This window comes from Pelobates fuscus, chromosome 11 (assembly GCF_036172605.1).
Source record: "Pelobates fuscus isolate aPelFus1 chromosome 11, aPelFus1.pri, whole genome shotgun sequence".
NCBI classification, from domain to species: Eukaryota; Metazoa; Chordata; class Amphibia; order Anura; family Pelobatidae; genus Pelobates; species Pelobates fuscus.
The window spans coordinates 90600609-90625129 of NC_086327.1; the positions used below are offsets into that span (position 1 = coordinate 90600609).

General features: G+C 39.4%; 1 protein-coding gene across 1 annotated transcript in view; it reads right to left on the bottom strand.

Annotated features, from left to right (window-relative positions):
- The window catches only part of CAMTA1 (calmodulin binding transcription activator 1), a 1539661-nt gene that overhangs the window by 1510134 nt on the left and 5006 nt on the right, over nt 1–24521 (bottom strand). The window contains exon 2 of the mRNA XM_063436496.1: nt 13368–13486. Coding sequence (XP_063292566.1) covers nt 13368–13486 — 119 coding nt within the window. The remainder of the gene's footprint in view (nt 1–13367; nt 13487–24521) is intronic.

Sequence of the window (24521 nt, forward strand, 5' to 3'; positions counted from 1 at the left end):
GCATCAGATAGGTGTTGAAATGCAATGTTAATGAAGGTAATCTGATTCACAGTTGGTGGCAATGTGCTCCTATAAGTCAATATTGGAAGGATGTAATGAAAGTAACGTATCAAATAACCGAAATGAAAATAGAATTCAAGTCTGAGGTAGTCTAATTAAATCTAAATTGGCCCAAAATGGTAACAGTACATATCATTACAGCAGCTAAACTTCTTTTAGCACGCAACTGGAAAACAGTGACAATCCCACACACTCAAGAATTAATGGCTCAAGTTATATGGCAAGCAAAATGGAAAGGGGTATATTGACAAACATAGAAAATAGATACACTCAGATAGAGGACTGGGACACACTGATAAATAAATTGGAAGCTACAATTTAACAACCACCACACCGGTGTAAAAGCTCCTATGGGTCCTGGAGATCCCATGAAACGGGCTTATAAAAAAAAAAAAAAAAAAAAAAAAAAGAATAGAAAAATAAATCACATTACACCACACACAATGGTGTGCTCTTGCTCTCCAAGGACAGGCAGTAAGGATAAATCTATAATAAGAAGCTAGATAGGGTAGGGGGGATTTGGGGTGGGAAGGATTAGAGTTTAAGCACACTACCTCCTCTGTTACCTTCTCCTCTTTTACTCTTAAATCTATTAAATAAAGAAAGAAATTTATTAAATAGAGATGAGAACTAGGGCTGGAGGAGAGGTAACAAGGGAGGAGATATTTAGGATGACAAGAGTACCTAGGCTGGAAACAAGAAGCGTTCAAAAGACGTCTATGGTGGGACTTGAAACATCAGCAGCATATGCAAAAGAAAACATAGGCAACCAATTGACAACACTGAAATAAAAATTGCCAACTCATGTCTTATAGAGCTATAACCAGCTCTCGGTAAAACAGCGTACAGTGTTATTTAAAATCCCCACTTGTAGGATATCCCTCTGATAGTAAATGAAGTGTAGGTCATATGCAATAAAAGAAGAGAAGAAGGCCCGTAGTGCTCTCCATATATGCAAGTATGAATAATGTACTTACAATTTAAAGAGCAGACGGACCGCTCTAGGTTTCAGACGTGGGTGGAACAATCCCCACCTAGGATTCTTTGAATGATGACACTGATGTGTCAGGTGATTAGATGTGCCAGGTATGACTAAAAATAATAAAGTATAAAAGGCTGACCCAGACAAATAAATAGTCTATGAATATTACTTTTATTTAAACAAAAATTTAAAATTGCAACGCGTTGCTTTTTCAAGTGGAGTAAAACAGATGCCTGGCAGCTTTGATTTATATAGGTAACTGAATGACACAAAATTGAATTTTGGCACCAAAATTACGTCACAGCAGCCTAAAACAGGACCTTATTCAAAAAGGAAATCAATTAATATATATCTCTCAACAAAAATTAAAGGGACTCTATAGTCAACATATAAAAGCAAGAAAGACAGGTCCCCCAGCCTTCCTTCTTGCTTTTATATGAACTTACATTTAATTAAAAAAAAATTCGAGGTGTTTTTATGTTAAAAACTTACCTCCGTTCCAGCGCCGAGCTCCCAGCCATGCCGCGCCCCCTTTTTCGTCAAAATGACGAAATCGCGGGGCCCAATAGGACGCTTCTCTGAGAGAAGCGTCATGGCGATGTGGTGCGCATGCGCAGCTTCGCGCTGCACCAATCACGTTCTTCATAGAGCGGCATTGACAGCCGCCCTATGAAGAACCTGAGCGCTTTATGCGCGTTCGCGAGCTGAGCTGTCTGACTGGCCCCCTTTGTATTTAGGGCCCCCACCCACCGCTCAGGGGTGGGGGCCGGGGGGACAATAGATCCCCCTTATTGTTAATTTTAGGGCCCCCACCCGCCGCACAGGGGTGGGGGCCGGGGGGGGCAGTATGTCCCCCCTTATTTTTTATTTTAGGGCCTCCACCCGCCGCACAGGGGTGGGGGGCGGGGGGGACAATAGGTCCCCCCTTATTGATAATTTTAGGGCCCCCACCCACCGCAGAGGGGTGGGGGCCGGGGGGGCAGTATGTCCTAGGGATCGACCGATATTGATTTTTTAGAGTCGATACCGATATTCTGTGAACTTTCAGGCCGATAGCCGATATAATTTGCCGATATTCTGTACATTTACCATTTTGGAAAATAAACTATTTCTAAAAGGTAAATGCACAAAATATACATGCCACGTGTAGTGGATGCAGTGTGTTTAGACAGGGGAGCTGTGTATGTGTGTGTAGCGGATGCAGTGTGTGTGTAGCGGATGCAGTGTGTGTGTAGCGGATGCAGTGTGTGTGTAGCGGATGCAGTGTGTGTGTAGCGGATGCAGTGTGTGTGTAGCGGATGCAGTGTGTGTGTGTAGCGGATGCAGTGTGTGTGTAGCGGATGCAGTGTGTGTGTAGCGGATGCAGTGTGTGTGTAGCGGATGCAGTGTGTGTGTAGCGGATGCAGTGTGTGTGTAGCGGATGCAGTGTGTGTGTAGCGGATGCAGTGTGTGTGTAGCGGATGCAGTGTGTGTGTAGCGGATGCAGTGTGTGTGTAGCGGGAGTGGTGTGGATGCAGTGTGTGTTTGTGTAGTGGATGCAGTGCGTATTTGTCTAGTGTGTATATAATGAAAGCAGCGTGTCTGTGTAGTGTGTGGGTAGTGTGCGTAAAGTGAATGCAGTGTGTGTAAAGTGAATGCTGTATATACTAAATGCAAAGTGTGTTTGTTTGTGTAGTGTGTGCATATAAGGAATGCAGAGTGTGTGTATTTGTGTTGTGTGTATAGTGAATGTAGTGTGTTTATATAATGCAGAGTGTGTGTGTTTGTATAGTGTGTGTATATAATGCAGAGTGTGTGTAGTGTGCATTATATAAACACACTACACAAACACACTGTGTATATAATGCAGTGTGTTTGTGTAATGTTTATATAATGCAGTGTGTTTGTGTAGTGTTTATATAGTGTGTATATATAATGCAGTGTGTGTGTGTGTGTGTATATAATACAGTGTGTTTGTGTAGTGTGCATTATATACACACACTATACAAACACACTGCATTATATATACACACACTATACAAACACACTGAATTATATACACAGTGTGTTTGTGTAGTGTGTGTATAATAATAGTGTATGTGTGTATTTTTTTTTTAGATTATTTTTTTATATATATTTAATTATTATTATTTCTTTTTTGTTGTCCCCCCTCCCTGCTTGTTTCCTTGCCAGGGAGGGGGGATGTGTTAAACCCTGGTGGTCCAGTGGCATTAGTTTAGCGAGGGGAGGGGGGTGGGCAGCAAGCGTTTACTCACCTCCCAGCAGCTCCTCCAGCTCCCCAGTGTAAATCTCGCGAGACCCGCGGCCGTCTCGAAAAAATACCGAATATCGGCCGATTATATCGGTAAAACCGATAATCGGTCGATCCCTAGTATGTCCCCCCCTTATTTTTAATTTTAGGGCCCCCACCCGCCGCACAGGGGTGGGGGCCGGGGGGGGACAGTAGGTCCCCCCCCTTATTTTTAATTTTAGGGCCCCCACCCACCGCCCAGGGGTGGGGGCCGGGGGGGGGGGAGGAGAGTAGGTCCCCCCCCCCCCCTTTAACCACTATTGTGGCCAGATAGCGTCCCCTCAACCTTCCTATTTTGATGCTTGCAATTTTTGCAGCCCTTGATGTTCGGCGAACCCGGAAGTAAAGGAAGACGCCGGGAAAACGGCGCCAATTTCAAAGAAAGGAACACTATTTAAAAGACAGAGAGACAGCATCAACCACACACTTTGACAAAGACCTGGAGGTCGAAACGCGTTAGTGCTGTGGACATTTTATTACTTATGTTATTTTAACTTATTCTAGTTGTTTGTATTTTTGTCCAGTAAAGTTTTTATTTATCTTTACCAAATTGGATATCCTGAGAATTATAGAGAGGCTGGAAAGAAGCTATCCTGGTGGGGAGTCTGAAAGCCTGAATAAGTTAATTATTCACCTGCCACTGAAGTCAGAGCCAGCTACATGTGGCTCTGCATACTGTGAGTGACCCATTACCCTCTACTGATTTATGTTCCCTTTGAAACAGTATTACACTATGTATGTGTTTTTATTATAGGAAAATCAGGAGGTGTTCCACTCATTGTACCAAGTATACCATACTTGTGTACATTCTCTTTGCACCCCCGTATACCTTTCTCTTTCACTATATCTTGAGTGCCATTTGTGATTTTGGGCACTGGGGGTAGTTGCTCACTCTTTGAAAAAAAGCGCCAATCCACCATTCTTTTGTTGTGAGGATACATACTATATATATATATATATATATATATACACATACACACATACACACACACACACACACACACACACACAGACATAAAAGCCGCAAAATGCTTGTTGCAATATAGAATGTATGAACATTTCAGATTCCATTTAAAGATCCCAATTGAGTCACAAACTGATGGCTATTGCAAACTCATTGGTGTGGGACTGGTTCTCCTGTAATGCACTACCTCACCAGATCAGAGACAATCTGTGTGATGAAGCAGATAAAAAGAGTAGAGCAAATGGTTAGTTATCACTGCTCTAGGTACGGCTACATTACAAGGCCAATCTGAGCCAGTGGGTTAAGACAAATAAAGATTAATCTTTTCTAACACTTATGTTTAAAATAATTGCACTTAACAGCTATGTTGCCCGAAATGTCTGAGCCGTTATAGCACTCAGCATTCAAATATATTGTTAAGAGAAAATAAAGCAGCGCCTAATGAGGTATACACATTAAAATATCTCTGTGGAAACGGTAATGCAATGAAGTAGTTGCATTCAAAAGAATGCAGTGAGTGGCATTGCACCACAAATAATTATGGCAACATTCAGAATAACTAAGTGTCGGAGGGTGTCAGGATAAACCTATGTATTTGGGTAGGTAAAGAAAGGGGTAGGAAACTATTGGTTCTTCAAATGAAGTGGACTACATATGCTCTGATGCTTTGCCAGCAATATGGCTGTAAGAGCATTATGGTAGATGTAGTCCACAGCATCTGGAGTGCTGCAGGTTACCTACACCTGGGTTGCTAGACTCTAGCTAGTTATAACCAAAATAATCTTGTGATAATGGTTCCATTTGGTTTTGTTGATCACAAGGAGATTATCCACACGTGTGGCAGCTGCTTACCAATTCAATATCATTAAGCATCACAACACACTTTGAATATGCATACCTAACCTAGCTAGTTATAGGTAGGGGAATAGGGATTAGGTGCCCAAGATTAACTGCCTTGTTGCATGAACTGCTTTAGGCGATCTTCTTGGGATATACTTCTGTAGGGTTTGCACTGCTACGGCCTTATATTTTTTTTAGATTGCTCTAATAAAAGATTGTTTAGTTAAACATGGAGCATCTATTTCATATAGGATTTTGAGTGTCCCAGCCAGTGTATCCCTGGATATTGTCTAGTTGCTGCATTTGCTTGGATTGACCACCCCTGCTTTGGATGCCGAGCTCCACTAACTGCTTACTGGTGAGCATTTCTATACATTTTCTTCAAAACTCTTTGTTGTTCTTGTGATTTACATATATTGGAGCTTTTTGATGCGCGCCTAGCTGGACTCCAGAACAAATTCTGGATTCTTATTTTGTTTCTATGAACACTCATTGAGTCAAGGGTGCAAGCTATGATCAACCTGCATTCTATGATTCACTAGACTTGTCCTGATGAACATGGTTGCATTACATTGACTTCTTTGTTCTATGAGTGTTGTGAAGCAAACTACAAAGACTGCCTGACAGGGAGGAACTTATTATATTTATACAAAATGTCAGACTTCTGCTTCCTGTCCTTTCTGCTGTGAGAGGAGGGGCTAACTTATTAGTTAATGCTGCCATGGTGACTGATCAGGAAAATAAAATGAAGACTATGGGGAGGGGAGGAGAGGGATGAAGACTATGGGGAGGGGTGAAGACTATGGGGAGGGGAGGAGAGGGATGAAGACTATGGGGAGGGGTGAAGACTATGGGGAGGGGAGGAGAGGGATGAAGACTATGGGGAGGGGTGAAGACTATGGGGAGGGGAGGAGAGGGATGAAGACTATGGGGAGGGGTGAAGACTATGGGGAGGGGAGGAGAGGGATGAAGACTATGGGGAGGGGTGAAGACTATGGGGAGGGGAGGAGAGGGGAGGGATGAAGACTATGGGGAGGGGAGGAGAGGGGAGGGATGAAGACTATGGGGAGGGGAGGAGAGGGGAGGGATGAAGACTATGGGGAGGGGAGGAGAGGGGAGGGATGAAGACTATGGGGAGGGGAGGGGGGATGAAGACTATGGGGAGGGGAGGAGAAGGGGGATGAAGACTATGGGGAGGGGAGGAGAGGGGGGATGAAGACTATGGGGAGGGGAGGAGAGGGGGGATGAAGACTATGGGGAGGGGAGGGGGGATGAAGACTATGGGGAGGGGAGGAGAGGGGGGGTGAAGACTATGGGGAGGGGAGGGGGGATGAAGACTATGGGGAGGGGAGGGGGGATGAAGACTATGGGGAGGGGAGGAGAGGGGGGGTGAAGACTATGGGGAGGGGAGGAGAGGGGGGGGTGAAGACTATGGGGAGGGGAGGAGAGGGGGGTGAAGACTATGGGGAGGGGAGGAGAGGGGGGATGAAGACTATGGGGAGGGGAGGGGAGGGGGGATGAAGACTATGGGGAGGGGGTGGGAGAAGACTATGGGGAGGGGGTGGGAGAAGACTATGGGGAGGGGGTGGGAGAAGACTATGGGGAGGGGGTGGGAGAAGACTATGGGGAGGGGGTGGGAGAAGACTATGGGGAGGGGGTGGGAGAAGACTATGGGGAGGGGGTGGGAGAAGACTATGGGGAGGGGGTGGGAGAAGACTATGGGGAGGGGGTGGGAGAAGACTATGGGGAGGGGGTGGGAGAAGACTATGGGGAGGGGGTGGGAGAAGACTATGGGGAGGGGGTGGGAGAAGACTATGGGAGGGGGGACACTATGGGACAGGGGAGAAAAAAATATTCTGAACAAACTGTACCATAGTAAGAAACACTATGGGACAGTTTGTTCAGAATATATTGTTTTCTGGGTTTCTTCCTCTAAAAACTAGGTGCGTCTTATGGAGCGAAAAATACGGTACTTTAAGTAAAACTCGGATGGTACAGCCTATTTAACAGCCAAGTAAAAAAAATAGAATGTCGATATTGGTTTGGGAATTGGAAAAAAGTCAACATTAATAAAAGTAGGTTTAGTCTTTAATATACAACGCTTATAGTTAAATCATTCTAGGATTTAGTGTAATTATAGCTTTGGTGGGTTATTTTAAAAAGTTTCCCTACAAGCAGCAGACCTGGGAGGCACTGTAGCGATAAAAAAAAAAAAAAAAATACATTGAAAAATTACTGCAGTAGCATTCAATCCTAGAGCTGTCTAACGAACAGATCATGACAGAGGAAAAATTTACAATTGTGAATTTCCAATGTATGATAATGAAATACTTTGGCCTAAAGCTGCATAAATAAAATATTGATTATACAAAGTGTACAAAAAAAGTGTATAGCAAATAAAATTTGATTAATAAACAAAAAGTCAAAAGCACTAAAAGTCAAATGCACTTAAATGTATGGTGCAAAAAAAATGTGTATTCATAATGACCTTCCATCTTTTATGATTATAAGAATGCAGTCCCTTGTGTTGTGGTTATTTGCTGTCCACTAGCACTACACAGTCAACACCATGACAAATACAAAAGTCCTGCTCAGTGCGCTACAGAGACAAAACCAAAAGAATTGCAAGAAAACCAGGAGCACAACTTCACAGCTAAATGAAGAGGGACTTGACAAGACTGTTCTACATGCCTGCTTCCATCTTCTACTTTTTGAAAATCACCCACTTGACCTTATTTTAACAGATACACATTTCTCAATTTAGAAGTAGCAGAGCATTGTACTTGGAGAAATAGCATACATCATATCGGATAGGGGACACAATTATGCAGTTCTTTGGGACCAGAATGAGCTTCAAGAAGCCTTGATAAGGGTTACTGAAACAATACACAGAAGTGAACTTCCATTTGTGTCAGCCAGGACCTTCACTGTTTGAACAGAACTGAATTTTATGGAGAAACAAGTGATAAATGAGGCTCTAAGTCATTGCTTAGCAAACAAAATTATTTAATCATTTTTAGATTATGCATTAACTTTTGTTACCCTATGCATGAAATAACTGTTTGAAAAAAAAGTACTCTGCAACAGCTCTCTGAATAGATAAGTACAAAATTCATTCATAGAAACAGTCTGCAACTTGCAATACTTTTTACTCTGTTTCTGTGGTGTGTAGTCAAGGTTTCTAGTATTAATTTTAAGAATTTTTAAAGTTGTGGTTCGGCACTGACAATTAAACTGACATTCCATGCATCATAACATATATGTTTCCTGTGTAGGTTACAGTGCAAGGCGGCCACCTGTCCCTGTCTTGTTGCATATAATTGTAAAAATCAATGCAGCTATACGTCCTCTCTCTCGCTCAAATCTATCAAATAGAAACTGTGTTTACCTCAGCCGACAAAAGGTACTTCTACTGTCTGGAGAGGTTGCACAGCAGAATCTTCTGTAAGTTGTACTTCAGAGATTCCAGCTTTGTACACCTCCCAGACATTGCTGCGGTACTATAGCATGGATTTTAACTTAGGAGCTCAATTCTGACAAGAGCTCCTCTAACACACAATTACTGTGTGTCATTTAGCCATGAGTAAATGTGGTATTTGCTTGCAACTTAACCCCACACAACAACTAGCTGTACAATCACCAGTACAATTACCAATTGCCAGTTTTATGCTGGTACCAAATACAACAGGCCTTTCTTGAATATACAAAATGTATTTGAATTTTCTTCTTAGCAGAATCACTACGTGTATATAAACAGTGTTTATACACTAAGTCGAACAATTAAGGTACCTTTGGACAAATTCTCTAACTTTTATATAGTCGCAGCTTGGCTTTTCAGCCTACATTTTACAACTTGTTTTCCAGATCATTTCAATTCAAGGTCATGGGAATAAGCACCACATATAGTTATCCACTACTACTGCACAGATTTTACCAAAAAAAAAAGCTACAGGTTATTCAGGACCCAAATGGTGATGTTACATGGTGGGGGTGAATTTACATAGCGCCCACATATTCCATAGCACGTCAAGATTTGAAGTAGGCGGATATATATTATTAGATATCTAGCCCAGGGACACTAAATCGGTAAGTACTGGTGACCTGGATTTACACCTGGGTTTACCGTTACAAGAAAGTGACTGCTCTAACCAGTGTAAATAATAGCAAAACAAAAAGAGAAAATGAAAAGGAACTTCTTGCACCTAAAATAATGAAAGAAGCATAGAAGGCAAGAGTGTGGAGAGCATTTGATTACAATAATAAAACAGTCAATTTACGAAAACTGTCACATACAATATATACGGTATAAACGCAAGATATTTTTAAAAATTTCACGATGAACACCATTTAAATATTTTATTTGCAACAACTTAATGATATTTTTAATGGAGATGGATTATATTAAAGGAGATCGGCCTTTAGAGTTTACCCCATAATCTGCAAATTATTATAGGGGTATTATTACAAAAAAGGGGGGAAACTTAAATCTACAAATATCGATTAAAGGGTATCTGCCATGATACCATCAATGTACGCTCTTTTGAAAGAGCATAACATTTCATCTATACATTTGCTTGCAAATGTACAGATTGGGGAACAAAAAACTCATTTAGGTTCACAGTGAGTTTAGGTGAGTGATTTGACAGACAAGGGAGAGCAAAAAAAGTTACTACAGTAACTCCTTAGACAACGCTGCTAGTGCTGGCAAGGGAGTATAGTAGTATGCTGGCAAAAAAAGCAAGCATTTTGGTGTAACAGAGTTTGCTCAGTTTGGGAAGTGTCATTTAGCAGGAAATTAAAAATGACTGCAAGAGGAGCGAGAGCTGATCAGAAGTGGGTGTTATAGTGAGTGTTATAGTACAGAAGTGCGTGTTCTAGTACAGTCACAACCACTTAGCTTAAGACGCAGCAGCACTGTATCAGAAGGCGAGTTAGTATCTCTGATATAGAACACATTCAATGAGGGGGCTACGGGGCATGTTAATGTGAGCCTGTCATAAATTAGCCTAAATTTTATCACAATACCACAAAATGTTGTTGATATGCTTAGAGAGCTGAAATCTCTTCAACTGGTTTTATCTCATACAATTTTATTAAACTACTATTTTTGTGGACATTAACATACTCAACACAATGTATGGCTTTCAAACATTACAGCTTCTCCCATTAGATTTTAAACCTATTACTTTTTCTGGCACTGGGAGGTTGTATGGGTAAAGAGTACCTGCAGACTAAAGTGAAAAATATCTAGAGGAATTGCAGACTGTAAAATCTGGATATTGTTCTCAAGGGGGGATACCAATGTCTAGATTTTGCAATAAAGCTGCCAAAGGAGACTGAATGTAGACTGGATTTCAACCTGTCCAGTTGTAACCGAATGAGGTAAATAAGCAACTGAAAACTAAAATACAATAATTGGAACTGGCAGCTGTCTGCCAGTTGAACCAAATTTGCAAGCAGACAGTTTCCAATTCTAATGTAAGCTATCATAACAAAAGTTATTAGCATTAGTTTTAGAATTCCATTGGAGAAAGGGTCAAACATAAACCAATAATAAAACCAATTTATTTTGCTTATTAAATGTATATAAAATTAGTTGTTATATTTAATGAAATTCAAGTTATTTTACCAATTTCTTATTGTAACCATTTGCCCGCAGGCTAGTGGTCAAAAACTAAGGATTGCTGTAGTGTTGTCTCCCAAAAAACAGGTAAACTTATTTGGCAAATTTGCCTTCTGCCAGAATCATTCAAAATCCAATGAAGCCGGGTGAATCATTTTAACTTCAAATGGTAAAGAGTCACATTTTCATATTTCCGATCAGTTATTTTTGTCCCCAATAAAGATTTTGCTGTTGAATTTTAGAAAATATTTCACACAAATCTAGAGATTTTCTTTTTCCTGAAAAATTACATGAAAAGTGCTCTTAGTAAAATACCACTGACTCTTCTGTAAGTTTTATACCAGCAAGATAAGTTATACAACTTATTAGAGCATATGAAACACAAAGTGCAGAGAAACCTGCCAAAAAAAAAATAAGAGTAATTGGAAAAGAAAATATGAACTTTACAAAACAATTGCGATTCACCATGGCACCTCTTAAAAAGCTAACAATACATTAATACACAATCAGACCGCCAAACAATTTAGTGCCCTTGATACAAGAATGGTAGACGATGTGCTGTGGAAGCAGATGCTGTTTGCAGACACTGTGCATTTGGTAAAACCACTTAGTGACTGAGAGCTGCATAGATAGCAGTCCTTCAATGAGCTGAAGCTAAAACAAGACTTAACCCCTCTTATTTTTCCTCTAATGGATAGACTTAAACCAACTCCTGAGCATGCCACCTATATTCATGGTTGTGAAGATAAGAGAGCGAAGCATGTACAAAAATATTAGATGCACACTGGTCATGCTCGATACATATTATTTATCACAAGACACATATTCTAACTCCCAGATTAACAAAGTTAGGAGCCAGGCTGTATTTATGCAAGAGCCTCCTGTAGGTGATTAAAGGAACACTATAGTCACCTAACTTACTTTAGCTAAATAAAGCAATTTTAGTGTATAGATCATTCCCCTGCAATTTCACTGCTCAATTCACTGTCATTTAGGAGTTAAATCACTTTGTTTCTGTTTATGCAGCCCTAGCCACACCTCCCCTGGCTATGATTGACAGAGCCTGCATGAAAAAAAAAAACTGGTTTCACTTTCAAACAGATGTAATTTACCTTAAATAATTGTATCCCAATCTCTAAATTGAACGTTAATCACATACAGGAGGCTCTTGCAGGGTCTAGCAAGCTACTAACATAGCAGGGGATAAGAAAATCTTAATTAAACAGAACTTGCAATAAAGAAAGCCTAAATAGGGCTCTCTTTACAGGAAGTGTTTATGGAAGGCTGTGCAAGTCACATGCAGGGAGGTGTGACTAGGGTTCATAAACAAAGGGATTTAACTCCTAAATGGCAGAGGATTGAGCAGTGAGGCTGCAGGGGCATGTTCTATACACCAAAACTGCTTCATTAAGCTAAAGTTGTTCAGGTGACTATAGTGTCCCTTTAAAGTTCAATTTAGAGATTGAGATACAATTATTTAAGGTAAATTACATCTATTTGAAAGTGAAACCAGTTTTTTTTCATGCAGGCTCTGTCAATCATGGGCAGGGGAGGTGTGGCTAGGGCTGCATAAACAGAAACAGTGATTTAACTCCTAAATGGCAGTGAATTGCAGGGGAATTTAGCTAAAGTAATTTAGGTGACTATAGTGTTCCTTTAAATACAATTTAAAAAAAATTAAAAAGAGAGAAGAGAAGAGAGAAAAATGAAATGCAAGCAGTCATGAAGAATTGTGAGGTTTGTTTTAAAAACACATGATGCTTTCTTGCGCTTAAGCGGATATGTCAAATAAAAACTGTTAAAAAAAAAAATGCAAAGACAGAATTTTCATCATAATGGTTAGCTTTGACCTATAAAGGTCAAACTGAAAACTCCTCTAAGTTTCACACTGTGTCCCCCTGGCATTCTTGAGTTATATATCTGTTTTACAAATGGCTGCCAAGTGTCAGAGATCTGCTTCATTGCATCTTGTCCTACAACAGGGATTTCTGAACAGTCAGGGCACTGGATAATTCTCCAAACTCCTCTCTGACTTTAACAGGATATCATTGTTTTCCAGCTAATAAGCTGTCCATTTATTATTAGCAGGGCTATCAGAACCAAACTGCAGCGTAGATACAGATATACATCACATACTGCCATCAATAACACTTGTAAAGAGACTATGGCCAGCTATTTCAGGACTACCAAACACATTTAATAGCTATTTTACAAAAGTAGCAACATATCATTAAGTATGCCAACATGCAGTTTTCAAGGACTCCAAGTGGACAATTCAGAACTTTTTAGTCCAAATGGTTTGATTTCAGGTTACCTCAATCATTGCTTAAGTACATAACTGTGTGCTATGTTGTTTGCTATTCTCGTCTGAACATTATTAGTAGGACAGAAGTGGACTGCCAATCACACAAATTAGCCGGACTCATGAGGTAACATCATAAAAATCTAGATTGTAAGCAATAGATACATTTATTTTCCATTATACAACATGACAACACTACAAAATATTAAAATATATAATTAAATAATCATGCAATTAAAAAAAAAAAAAAGATCTTAGAAAATGAAGAAGGAAAAAAAGTTTTAAAAATGTAATTGTTTCAACTACCTCATTTGTGTTCCAGCGATGTCTCTCTTTTGGTAAACTTGAACATTTTGGCAGACATTCAAGCAGCTTCTTCGGTAAAAAGATCTTTACATGGCTGCCGTTGCTGTTTCCATGATCATCTAGACAAGGGGAAAAGATAGATAAACTATCACAGGTAAAATGCATTCAATTGAAAGCAGATTAAAGTGTAACTCAACTAGTACTTTAAGAGTATATAAAGTATAGGATAATGCCTGCTGTTAGGTAATTATGCAAAAAGGTGGTGACATACTACAGGTGGTAAAAGCTTGTCTACACCTTGTACTTGTCCATATTGTTTCTAAATGTAGGTATATAAAATGTTCAGAGTTATTATTATTATTAGTGTATTTACAGCTCCAGCTTATTCCGCAACGCTTTACAATAAAAATAGTTGAATATTTAAAGATACATTTAATACCAGCACATTAAGATATAGCGGTTCCGGTGTTAAATAATGGGTAATGTATATATCTTCTTTGTGGTCAGATGGATAGAGAGCAGGCCTCTGTAGCACTGCACAATTGGGAGAAATCAGATAGTACCATGTGCATTTACCACAACCATGAGTTTAAAAGACAACTAAACCAAAGCCACTTCATCTCTGTGTAATCGTCTGGTGTTCCTGTCCTTGTAACCCTGCAATGTTGACGTACTGAGAGCCAATAGAGTTCCTTTTGTATAACGGAGTAAAACTCTGTAGTGTGCCCTGGAAACACTCCAATGTATGCATGGATGAGTGCATGTCACTCGTCACGCATGTGCTTTGGGTCACCAATGCTTCTTTCTGAGGAGTATTGGTTTGGACCATTGTGGAAGAGGCCATGCCTCCTCTATGATGGCACAAGAAAAAAGTAAGACCCTACATTGTATTATTTATATGGCAAAGGGGAAGAGACTTTAATTTACATAGGTATTAGGGATCGACCGATTATCGGTTTTACTGATATAAATCGGCCGATATTCGGTATTTTCGGCAATATTGGTATCGGCCAATAGGGATACCGATATTGCCGATAATACCTCCCAGGACCGCCAGGCTCATTACAAGCCCGGCGGTCCTGGTGGGGGCGGGCAGCAAGCGTTTACTCACCTCCCAGCAGCTCCTCCAGCTCCCCAGTGTAAATCTCGCGAGACCCGCGGCCAGCTCTCACGGCCGCGGGTCTCGCGAGATTTACACATGGGAGCTGGAGGAGCTGCTGGGAGGTGAGTAAACGCTTGCTGCCCCTCCTCCCACAGCTAAGCCAATGCCACTGGACCACCAGGGATTAACATATCCCCCCTCCCTGGCAAGGCAACAAGCAGGGAGGGGGACAACAAAAAACTAATAATAATAATTAAATATATATATATATAAAAAAAAAATTAATATAAAAATAAAAAAAATAATTTAATAAAAAATGCCCCCTCACACATACACTCTTATTATACACATGCACTACACAAACACACTGTGTATATAATTCAGTGTGTTTGTATAGTGTGTGTATAATAATGTAGTGTGTGTGTATAGTGTGTGTGTGTGTATAATAATGTAGTGTGTTTGTATAGTGTGTGTTTATAATAATGCAGTGTGTGTTTGTATAGTGTGTGTGTATAATGCACACTACACAAACACACTGCATTATAAACACTATACAAACACACTGCATTAGATACACACACACACACACACACACACTATACAAACACACTGCATTAGATACACACACACACACACACACACACTATACAAACACACTGCATTAGATACACACACACTATACAAACACACTGCATTAGATACACACACACACTATACAAACACACACTGCATTATATACACACACACACTATACAAACACACACTGCATTATATACACACACACACACTATACAAACACACACTGCATTATATACACACACACACACTATACAAACACACACTGCATTATATACACACACACACACTATACAAACACACACACTGCATTATATACACACACACACACTATACAAACACACACACTGCATTATATACACACACACACACTATACAAACACACACACTGCATTATATACACACACACACACTATACAAACACACACACTGCATTATATACACACACTACAAACACACTGCATTATATACACACATTATACAAACATACTGCATTATACACACACTATACAAACACTGCATTATATAAACACTGCATTATATACACAGTGTGCTTGTGTAGTGTGTTTATATAATTCAGTGTGCGTTTGTGTAGTGTGTTTATATATAATGCACACTACACACACTCTGCATTATATACATACACTATACAAACACACACACTCTGCATTATATAAACACACTACATTCACTATACACACACTACACAAATACACACACTCTGCATTCATTATATACACACACTACACAAACACGCACACTTTGCATTTAGTATATACAGCATTCACTTTACACACACACTGCATTCACTTTACGCACACTACCTACACACTACACAAACACTCTGCTTTCATTATATACACACTAGACAAATACACAATACACACTGCATCCACTACACACACTAGACAAACACACACTGCATCCACTACACACACACACACACTGCATCCACTACACACACACACCACAAACACTACATCCACTACACACACACTACACAAACATACACAGCTCCCCTGTCTAAGCACACTGCATCCACTACACGTGGCATGTATATTTTGTGCATTTACCTTTAGAAATAGTTTTTATTTTCCAAAATGGTAAATGTACAGAATATCGGCAAATTATATCGGCTATCGGCCTAAAAGTTCACAGAATATCGGTATCGGTATCGGCTCTAAAAAATCAATATCGGTCGATCCCTAATAGGTATATTAAAGCATTATCAGTACAGGTTTTGTATTCCGAATGCTTTAATGTTCCTTTAAAATGAAGCACTTACAGCACGCTTAATAACCATGCTTAGCAATTTGGTTCATGTGGTTACAATATAAAAGATTGCAATTTGTTACCAACTTTATTCTGAAGAACTTGGCAGAAGGTACCTACAAATGCTTTAAGTGGTCTCCTTACTTATCGGTGTCTCATTTTTTCATCTGTGGGTCTCTCTGTACAGCTAAACCTGCATCTTTCATAGCTTAGAAATGCGTTGAGTCAATTCACAAAATTAAGAATTATTTCTTCTAAAAGTCATATGATGGGACAGCAGACAGAAAAAGCTCAACAAAGACTGTTTTTACTGAGAACAGGGTTTGCCAGATGTGCTCAAATGACAATACATTTAGCATTCAATTCACCAAAGCCATTTTAGGCCAAATGAGATTTAAAATTCTTGTGAATAATAAGCCCCATTTTACACTAAGTGCTTCTCTTTCTCTTTAATGAAATTACCTGCATTTCTTACAAAAGCAATGGAGAATATGACCTCGTTGTGGTTTGGGTTATATCCAAAGCTCAGGTATCACATATAGTGAACATTCACCAAACTGAACAGATGTTTAAGGTGTGTACAGGCCAATAGATAATTTTAAGTACAGAATTGCTGGCAGTGTGCTTTTAGTTATACACCAAGCATGGGTATCACATACGCTAAAGAATTTACCAAATGAAACAGATGTTAAAGGTTTGCCAAGGCTAATAGACATTTGCAGTTGCAGATAATTAGGTGCAGCTGCACTGGGCAGAAATACGATACTGGGGAAAATCCACAAAACAGATCTGGGCAAACAAATAGTCTATTACATGTAATCAAACTGTCTCACAATTACATTACCAATGACAATGTCACAGCAGCTACATTTTCCAATTCCCTGTGACTTTGGCTAAGGGGGTGAAAAAAAAAATCTCAATGAAAAATGCAATAATAATTACAGACAGACTACAAACATACAAATCATGAATTGAATTCATTAGATGCATGCACCTATAGGTGTCATTTCAGGAAAGAAATAAGTTGTGGATCTCAACAACTGTCCGAGTTGGCTAGATAATACCAATGTCTAGCTACATGGCTTCCTTGGGTGGGGAGTCAGAGGTACAAGTGTGCAGTCCTTGGTGTTCTAGAAGGGGGATCAGGAGATATTGTTTAACAGAAAGCCACTCTGCGTTATTAATTCCAGTTCCACTCCGGAGACTGAAGAGATGGCACAATGTCTGTGTTGAGTGCTAGCAGAAATAGGCAACCTTCATCCCTCCAGATGTTGTGGACCACAACTACAATAATGCTCTAACAGCCATAATTCCAGTAAAGCATCAGGATAGATGTAGTCCACATCTGGAGTGCCAAAGTTTTCCTACCCCTGTACTAGAGGTTAATGAATGTATGAGATAGAGATAGATAGATAGATAGATAGATAGATATATATATATATATATATATATATATATATATATATATATATATATATATATATATGCTACACTTTGTACCACTACCTGGTTATCAAAAAAAAAAAAAATGTTTCCTTAATTAAGTTAAATATCAGATTTTTTAAACACCAGAAAAATCCTAGAAGACTGATGAATGTGTGCCTTTTTATAAACAAATCGCCATATTATATTATATTATATATATATATCAGCAAAATAAAGTGTGGTTTTGTAACATAGGTAACAGCCAATGTTTTCTTCCTTAGAGGCCTCAATATGTCTCACAAAAAGGTAGATATGCTAAGGCAAGGAAGATGAAACCGATGAAGGAAGATGAAAACGATGAAGGAAGATGAAAACGATGAAGGAAGAAGAACACGATGAAGGAAGAAGAACACGATGAAGGAAGAAGAACACGATGAAGGAAGAAGAACACGATGAAGGAAGAAGAACACGATGAAGGAAGAAGAAAACGATGAAGGAAGAAGAAAACGATGAAGGAAGAAGAAAACGATGAAGGAAGAAGAAAACGATGAAGAAAAAGAACACTTAAAATGGTCACTGTAGGCACTGCTTCACTTCACTGAAGTGGTTATAGTGTCTAGAGTCCCCTGATATGCATTCAGTATTAAACTGATTTAATGCTAAACAGTCCCCAGCAACCCATTCCCTCTGTGTAGCTTGGGCTAATGAGGCGAATAAAGGTTTTCAGATGTAGTCAACTAAAACGTAAACAATTCAGATGACTAAAATATGACAAACTAAAATATGACTAACAAAATTGAAATTGTTGACAAGGTGAATTGTTGGTGTTGGACTCAAGATGACTCAGAGGTTTTGCCTTGGCATAAAAGGTGAGCTTACACTTAAAAGGCCATTTGAGAGACACAAAAAAAAAACTCCAATTATTTAAATGTGCATAGAGATTTTGGGTTGTGTGCAAGTGACTTTTTTTTAGTTTGTATTGTATGTATTAGGGCTGATGCTTAATATAGTCATTGCTGCCACCCAAGAATAGTAGGAGTTTTTATATATATATATATTTACAAAATTAATGGTACATTTGTTTTTAAAACATCATAAAAAGTGGTGTGAAGTGGGTGGGGTTGGATCAAATATAACCTGCAATAACTCAGAAAGCAGTCAGGCAAAAACATTTTGTGGCACAAATGCATGGTATATTTATTTTTAAAATGTAATAACAAGGGGTGCAAAGTGGGCAGTGTGCTTGATAAAAAATATAATGCTCAATATCCCCAAAAGCAAACTATAAATGGAATATTTTTATTCACCTTTAAAATACAAAGAGTGGAAAACTGGCTATAATGTAAGAGCTGGGGACATTTAGTGCCATTTAGAATCGTAATAGAACACACATGTAACCATTTAAGACCCAGAGGTGTATCCAGAAATTCATTTGATACACATACTTAAGCTGCATACTCAAGATACAATCTGAACAAGTCTCATTTTTAGTGTCATATGTAACAAAAAGAACAAACTGAATAAACAACTTGTGATGACCAAAGAAATCAAAGGAGATAAAAGCTTTTCACTGCCTTCACGAGAGGTTTTAATATTAGAAAGCTTCCGAATGGCTCAATACCTACTCTTAAAAGTCAAATCATTGTGACACAAAAAGGTCAATAACTGCTATGAATTCCTTTATGTTCTCTTGTACAAAATAAATAACTTCATAAATAAAGAATTTATCAGCTATAATATACTATCCACAAGCAAAATACATCAGTAAGTTAGCTTTTCCTCCCACCTGATAATGTCTGATTTTTTTCCCCAATAGCACTTTAGAGAATTATACCTTCCTGTTTGAAAACGTATTTAAAAATATTATATATATATATATCCCCAACATTATGTATTAAAAGAATATTTAAATATCTCAAGTGTAACCGGAACCAGTAAGAATCATATATACTGTATGGCATAGCTGTACTTTAATTGTTAAATTTAACATAAACTGCAATTAAACTGCTACCCTGTTGGCAAACTTCAAGTTTTGTAATAAAACACTCAGCAAAGTCCTTTCTTCATGAATTTCCATCCTGTTATGGATGCGCCGGCCCACCTCATTATCGGTATTACCGGTGATTATCGTCTGATACCGATATTTACCAAAAAAATAAAAAATAATTAAATTAATTAAAAATAATATCGGCAAAACTGATAATCGGTCAAGCCCTATAACATTTCTAGGGGTCTGGATGGAGGCAAAGGTGACTTCTACTTACCTGAACCGGTCTCTCACGGGTGCCATCTTCGTCTCAGCACCAAGAGCCGAGGTCACTGTCCAAGAATAAAGCATTGAGGTCTATGTAGGATACCGTGAGACCGCAGGATCCTCCATAGATAAAGCAAATTCCTTGTAGCCATCACTGCTCATGGCTAGGGGAATTTAACATTCTAGAAGGCGGTTGCCCAGTGTCTAGAAGTGTCAGGTGTAGGAGAAATACGGAGACAAAGAAGTCCATATTTTTTCTCAGTAAATCCCTTGAATATGTTGGAATTTTAGTCAATATGAATATTTCTGGTGAATATAATCAGTTTCTTCCGGCTTTTTGCTGTAAACACAGCTTCAATTCAGAGAAAAGGCAGTGTTTTACATTACAGCCTAGGTATACCTCCACTGTCCACTCCTCAGATTGCTACTAGAGGAGCTTCCTTGGGCAGTGCTGCACACCCCAGCAGAGCCTGAAAAACGTGGACTGAAAGCTGCAAGCACACGGATTGCAATTCAAAATCAGAGGCTCCTCAATGATACGCTTCTAATTGAACTCTTGGAGAAAAATGAGAGGGCTCGCAAAGGCTGCATACACCAGTCCTGCAGCTTTTGCACACTCTTTTTAGATGTACCCAAATGAACAAATGCAGCAATAAATACATGTGCATTATATATACACACACACTACATTGCTATCGAGTTCCCTGTTGAAGAGATCCAGTATGGTCTAATGTGGGTACTAAGGGGAGAGGGAGATTATAATGCAGTGCTAGTTAGTGTCTTTATCAACTCTGGCAATTCTTTTAGGACTTCTCTCATTAAAGGACCACTATAGGCACCCAGACCACTTCAGCTCAGTGCCAGGTCCCTCTACTTTTAACCCTGCAGCTGAAAACATAGCAGATTCAGAGAAACTGCTATGTTTCACTGAGGGTCAATTCAGCCTCTAGTGGCTGTCTCACTGACAGCCGCTAGAGGCGCTTCCGCGATTCTCACTGTGAAAACTACAGTGAGAAGACGCTGGACGTTCATAGGAAAGCATTGAGTAATGCTTCCCTATGAGCGGTTTGAATGCGAGCGCGCTGGGGGAAGAGAGGTCACCAGCGCCGAGGGAGCCTGGCGCTGGAGAAAGGTAAGTGGCTGAAAGGGTTTTAACCCCTTCAGCCCAGAGGGAGGGGAGCTCCTAATGACCCTATAGTGCCAGGAAAACAAGTTTTTTTTTTCCTGGCACTATACTGGTCCTTCGACAGGACATTCTTCACTCTACAGAAATGCTGCTCATTGCAGGTTTGATTTTTTTTATCTTATTTTTTGCATTATACACCATTGTCTATAAACTCTACAATCCAGGACATCAACCGTTTGAGATACTCAGACCAACAAACCTAACATCATTCAATAGTCACTTGGTTCACATTTTTCCCCATTTAGTTTGGTTTTGACCAACAAGAGAACCTCTTCACTATGTCTGTAAACATGCTCTCACATGATTAGCTAATCAGATACTTGCATGGACGCACCCAACAAAGAGGACACAGAATAAATACCCAATTACCCAACACTAAATATTATCCTACCATCCACTCTTGCGATCACAGGTCAACTAAACACTGTAATTTTATTATTCACCTTCTCTGTCCTCTGCCTTCTCATCTTTACAAACAGTGAGGAGGGAGAAGAGACTGCTAGCAGCTCTGTCCCTGGCAATGTCTAGTGGGCTGTCTGAGTGATGCTGTTACAAAGAGCTCCTTTTCCATGCACACCGAGAGCTGTACTCAAGCAGCAGCCAAGGGGGATGTGATGCATATAAAATCCCAGTTTGCTTGCCATTGGTTAACAAGAACAGTGTGGTTTCTGCTATTGCATCGCAAAGAGAGTGTGCATCTCATCTACCAACACGACCAGTGCAAGCTTATCTCCTCTACTTTCTCAACAGTGAGCAATAGAGAGATGGAGAGCAATAATCATTTAACTATTGAGTGAGAGTTTCAGAAGAAATCGTTTGATCACTACTGACCCACAGGAGGATTAATTTGGGGGAAAGGTACCAATGGCAACATTTTCTTGATCCCTGATATATTCATATATACACAAAACAGAGATTCTTGAGGGCTCAATAAATAACTTCAGACACTAAACATTACCTTTAAATAGTGCTGCAAAATACTGGTTTTCACATCCAATAAAAAAAAAAATCAAATGTTTAATCCTCAGCAAGATATTTACATCTAAAAATAGACAGATTTCCCTTTTAGTTAGCTGAAGTATTTCAGCAAAAGCCATGAGAACCTCAAAGACCCTACATTAATTACTAACAATATGAAATCCCTGGTAATTTTATAGGCTTCTTCATGCTCTCTGCACTTTATATCCCCAAAGGAGCCAACATGGATCATAAAATTTTACTGCACACCGTACCAAATCAAAAATGATCTTTGTCATCCACAAGTCTTTTTGTAAGTTTTCCCATCCTTTGAGACTTGCAGACGGTATTTCTGAGCTTAACTAAAAAGGCTGTGTTTATTCACTGGATATTTCAAATGGTATGTAAAACAGCATGTCAGGTAAATCTGCATACTGGCATAACGAGAAAGCCAAATAGATAAAAAGAATGAAGGGAATTGCTCTAGCCACTGATGCATTTTAAGAAGTCTAAAGTTCACACAGATTTTAAAGCTAAATTCAAAGTACATGGACAACATAATACTGGTAAAAAAAATCTGCAGAATTTAGCTCTACATTCAGCTTCTGTTACAAACAGGAAATGGAGCATTAAGGGCAGTATAAATTACCAGGTATTACCATATGCAGTAGTGTGCCCATTAAAGTCAATGGAAGTACTCAAACCACCACTGCACATGTATCAATGCATTCAATTCTACGGATGTATCATGAGATGCATGCAAGTATGTACGCTAAGCGTCTCTCCCCAACGTTTACAGGGGAAAGTAGTAACTGACTAAAAAACGACCACAATCTTATCACAGATAAGCAACTGCCCGAACAAATGTTTCTCTCACAATTTTTTGTGCTTTTTTTTTTTAAATAAAATAAAAAGTAGGATGGGTCAACTACAGCATGGTGCATCCTTTAAAAGGTATATGAAATACCAAAACATACTATTTTCTAAACCCTAAAGTATACCAGTCATGCACATGAGGCATGATATTACTTAATGTATCAGGAAACATAACCACTATAGCAATTATCTTTTCAGAAGTGCCCTGGCACCCGTTCCAGAGTAATTTGTCAAACTGTTTTAGAATAGTTTAACAACTTATCCGGGTCTTGTCTGGCACCTGCAGAAGCAGTCCTGTATATGGATTCTCCCTGCAGGAAATCTGGTTAAATCCACTGAGCTAAGCAGGGCCACTTTTATGGTCTAAAAAATATCTTAGTACACAGCACAACAGCTTAGTACTCAGCCAAAAAATGTGGTCCTCTATCAGACCTGCCTAGCTCTGTAAAGACATCTGGCAGGAGAAGCCAGGTGCAGTGAGGGATGCCAGGGGACCCAAGTAAGTTGTCACACTGTTCTAAAACGGTCAGACAAATCTGCTGCCTTGTAAATGTAGGCAATTTTGGATGTAGTTTTTGCATCTTTGTTACTATGACACAATGAACCTTATGTTGTAACTCCTATATTCTGCCTTATTATGTACTGCTTCCTCTCTCAAATAAATGTTTTTTGGGGAAAAAAAAAAATTATATTCTGGGAGGGCAACAGGGTATCCATGGACTACAACCACTATAGCAGACCATAGTGGTTAGCACACTTGAAGTGCTCCTTTATTTAGCAAAAACTAGAAACATATCCATAAAAGTCTAAGCTTAGTTTAGGATTTTAACGTATGCATATATGTCACAAGCTGGCAGGTGTGTAAACTAAAAGCAAAGTGGCTGTGGTGGATACATTTGAAGCTGTGATTGCCATACTATGTATGGATGGAGTACATGGATGCATCGGTTACTCTTATTAGAGAGAGAGCTAAATCTAACAGTTTGCAGGTGATTTTGCAAGCACGATGAATGGATTAGGTTGACTTACTCAAATGGAAACGGACACTATACATATACATACATATGTGGACAATAAACCCACTCTAACATGCCACGCCAAACTAGGACTTATGCAACATTCCCTGCACTACAACCACATGATCGACATGTTCCTGCCTCTTTTAAACACTATATGTTATAGCCGCTAGATTTTATAAATGTTGCGTCTATATTCCTCTCACTCAAATACACACACAGTTACAGCACGGAGGCCTTCTGTTCTTCTCAATGAACGATAAAAGATATTGCATGGCATTTACATGTCATACAACTCCCAGGGTACATGTGCTTTCTTCAGATCTGAAGCTGTAACGTGGTTGACGTTAACTTGCCGAGTATTTTCATGGAGGAAAACAAAAGAATTACATAGGTAACCCCAGGACCAGGCCAGGCAGATTAAGAGCTTTGCTTTCCTGATCTGTGAAAGGCATTTCAGCAAAAGAGATTCAAATGTAATAATTATACA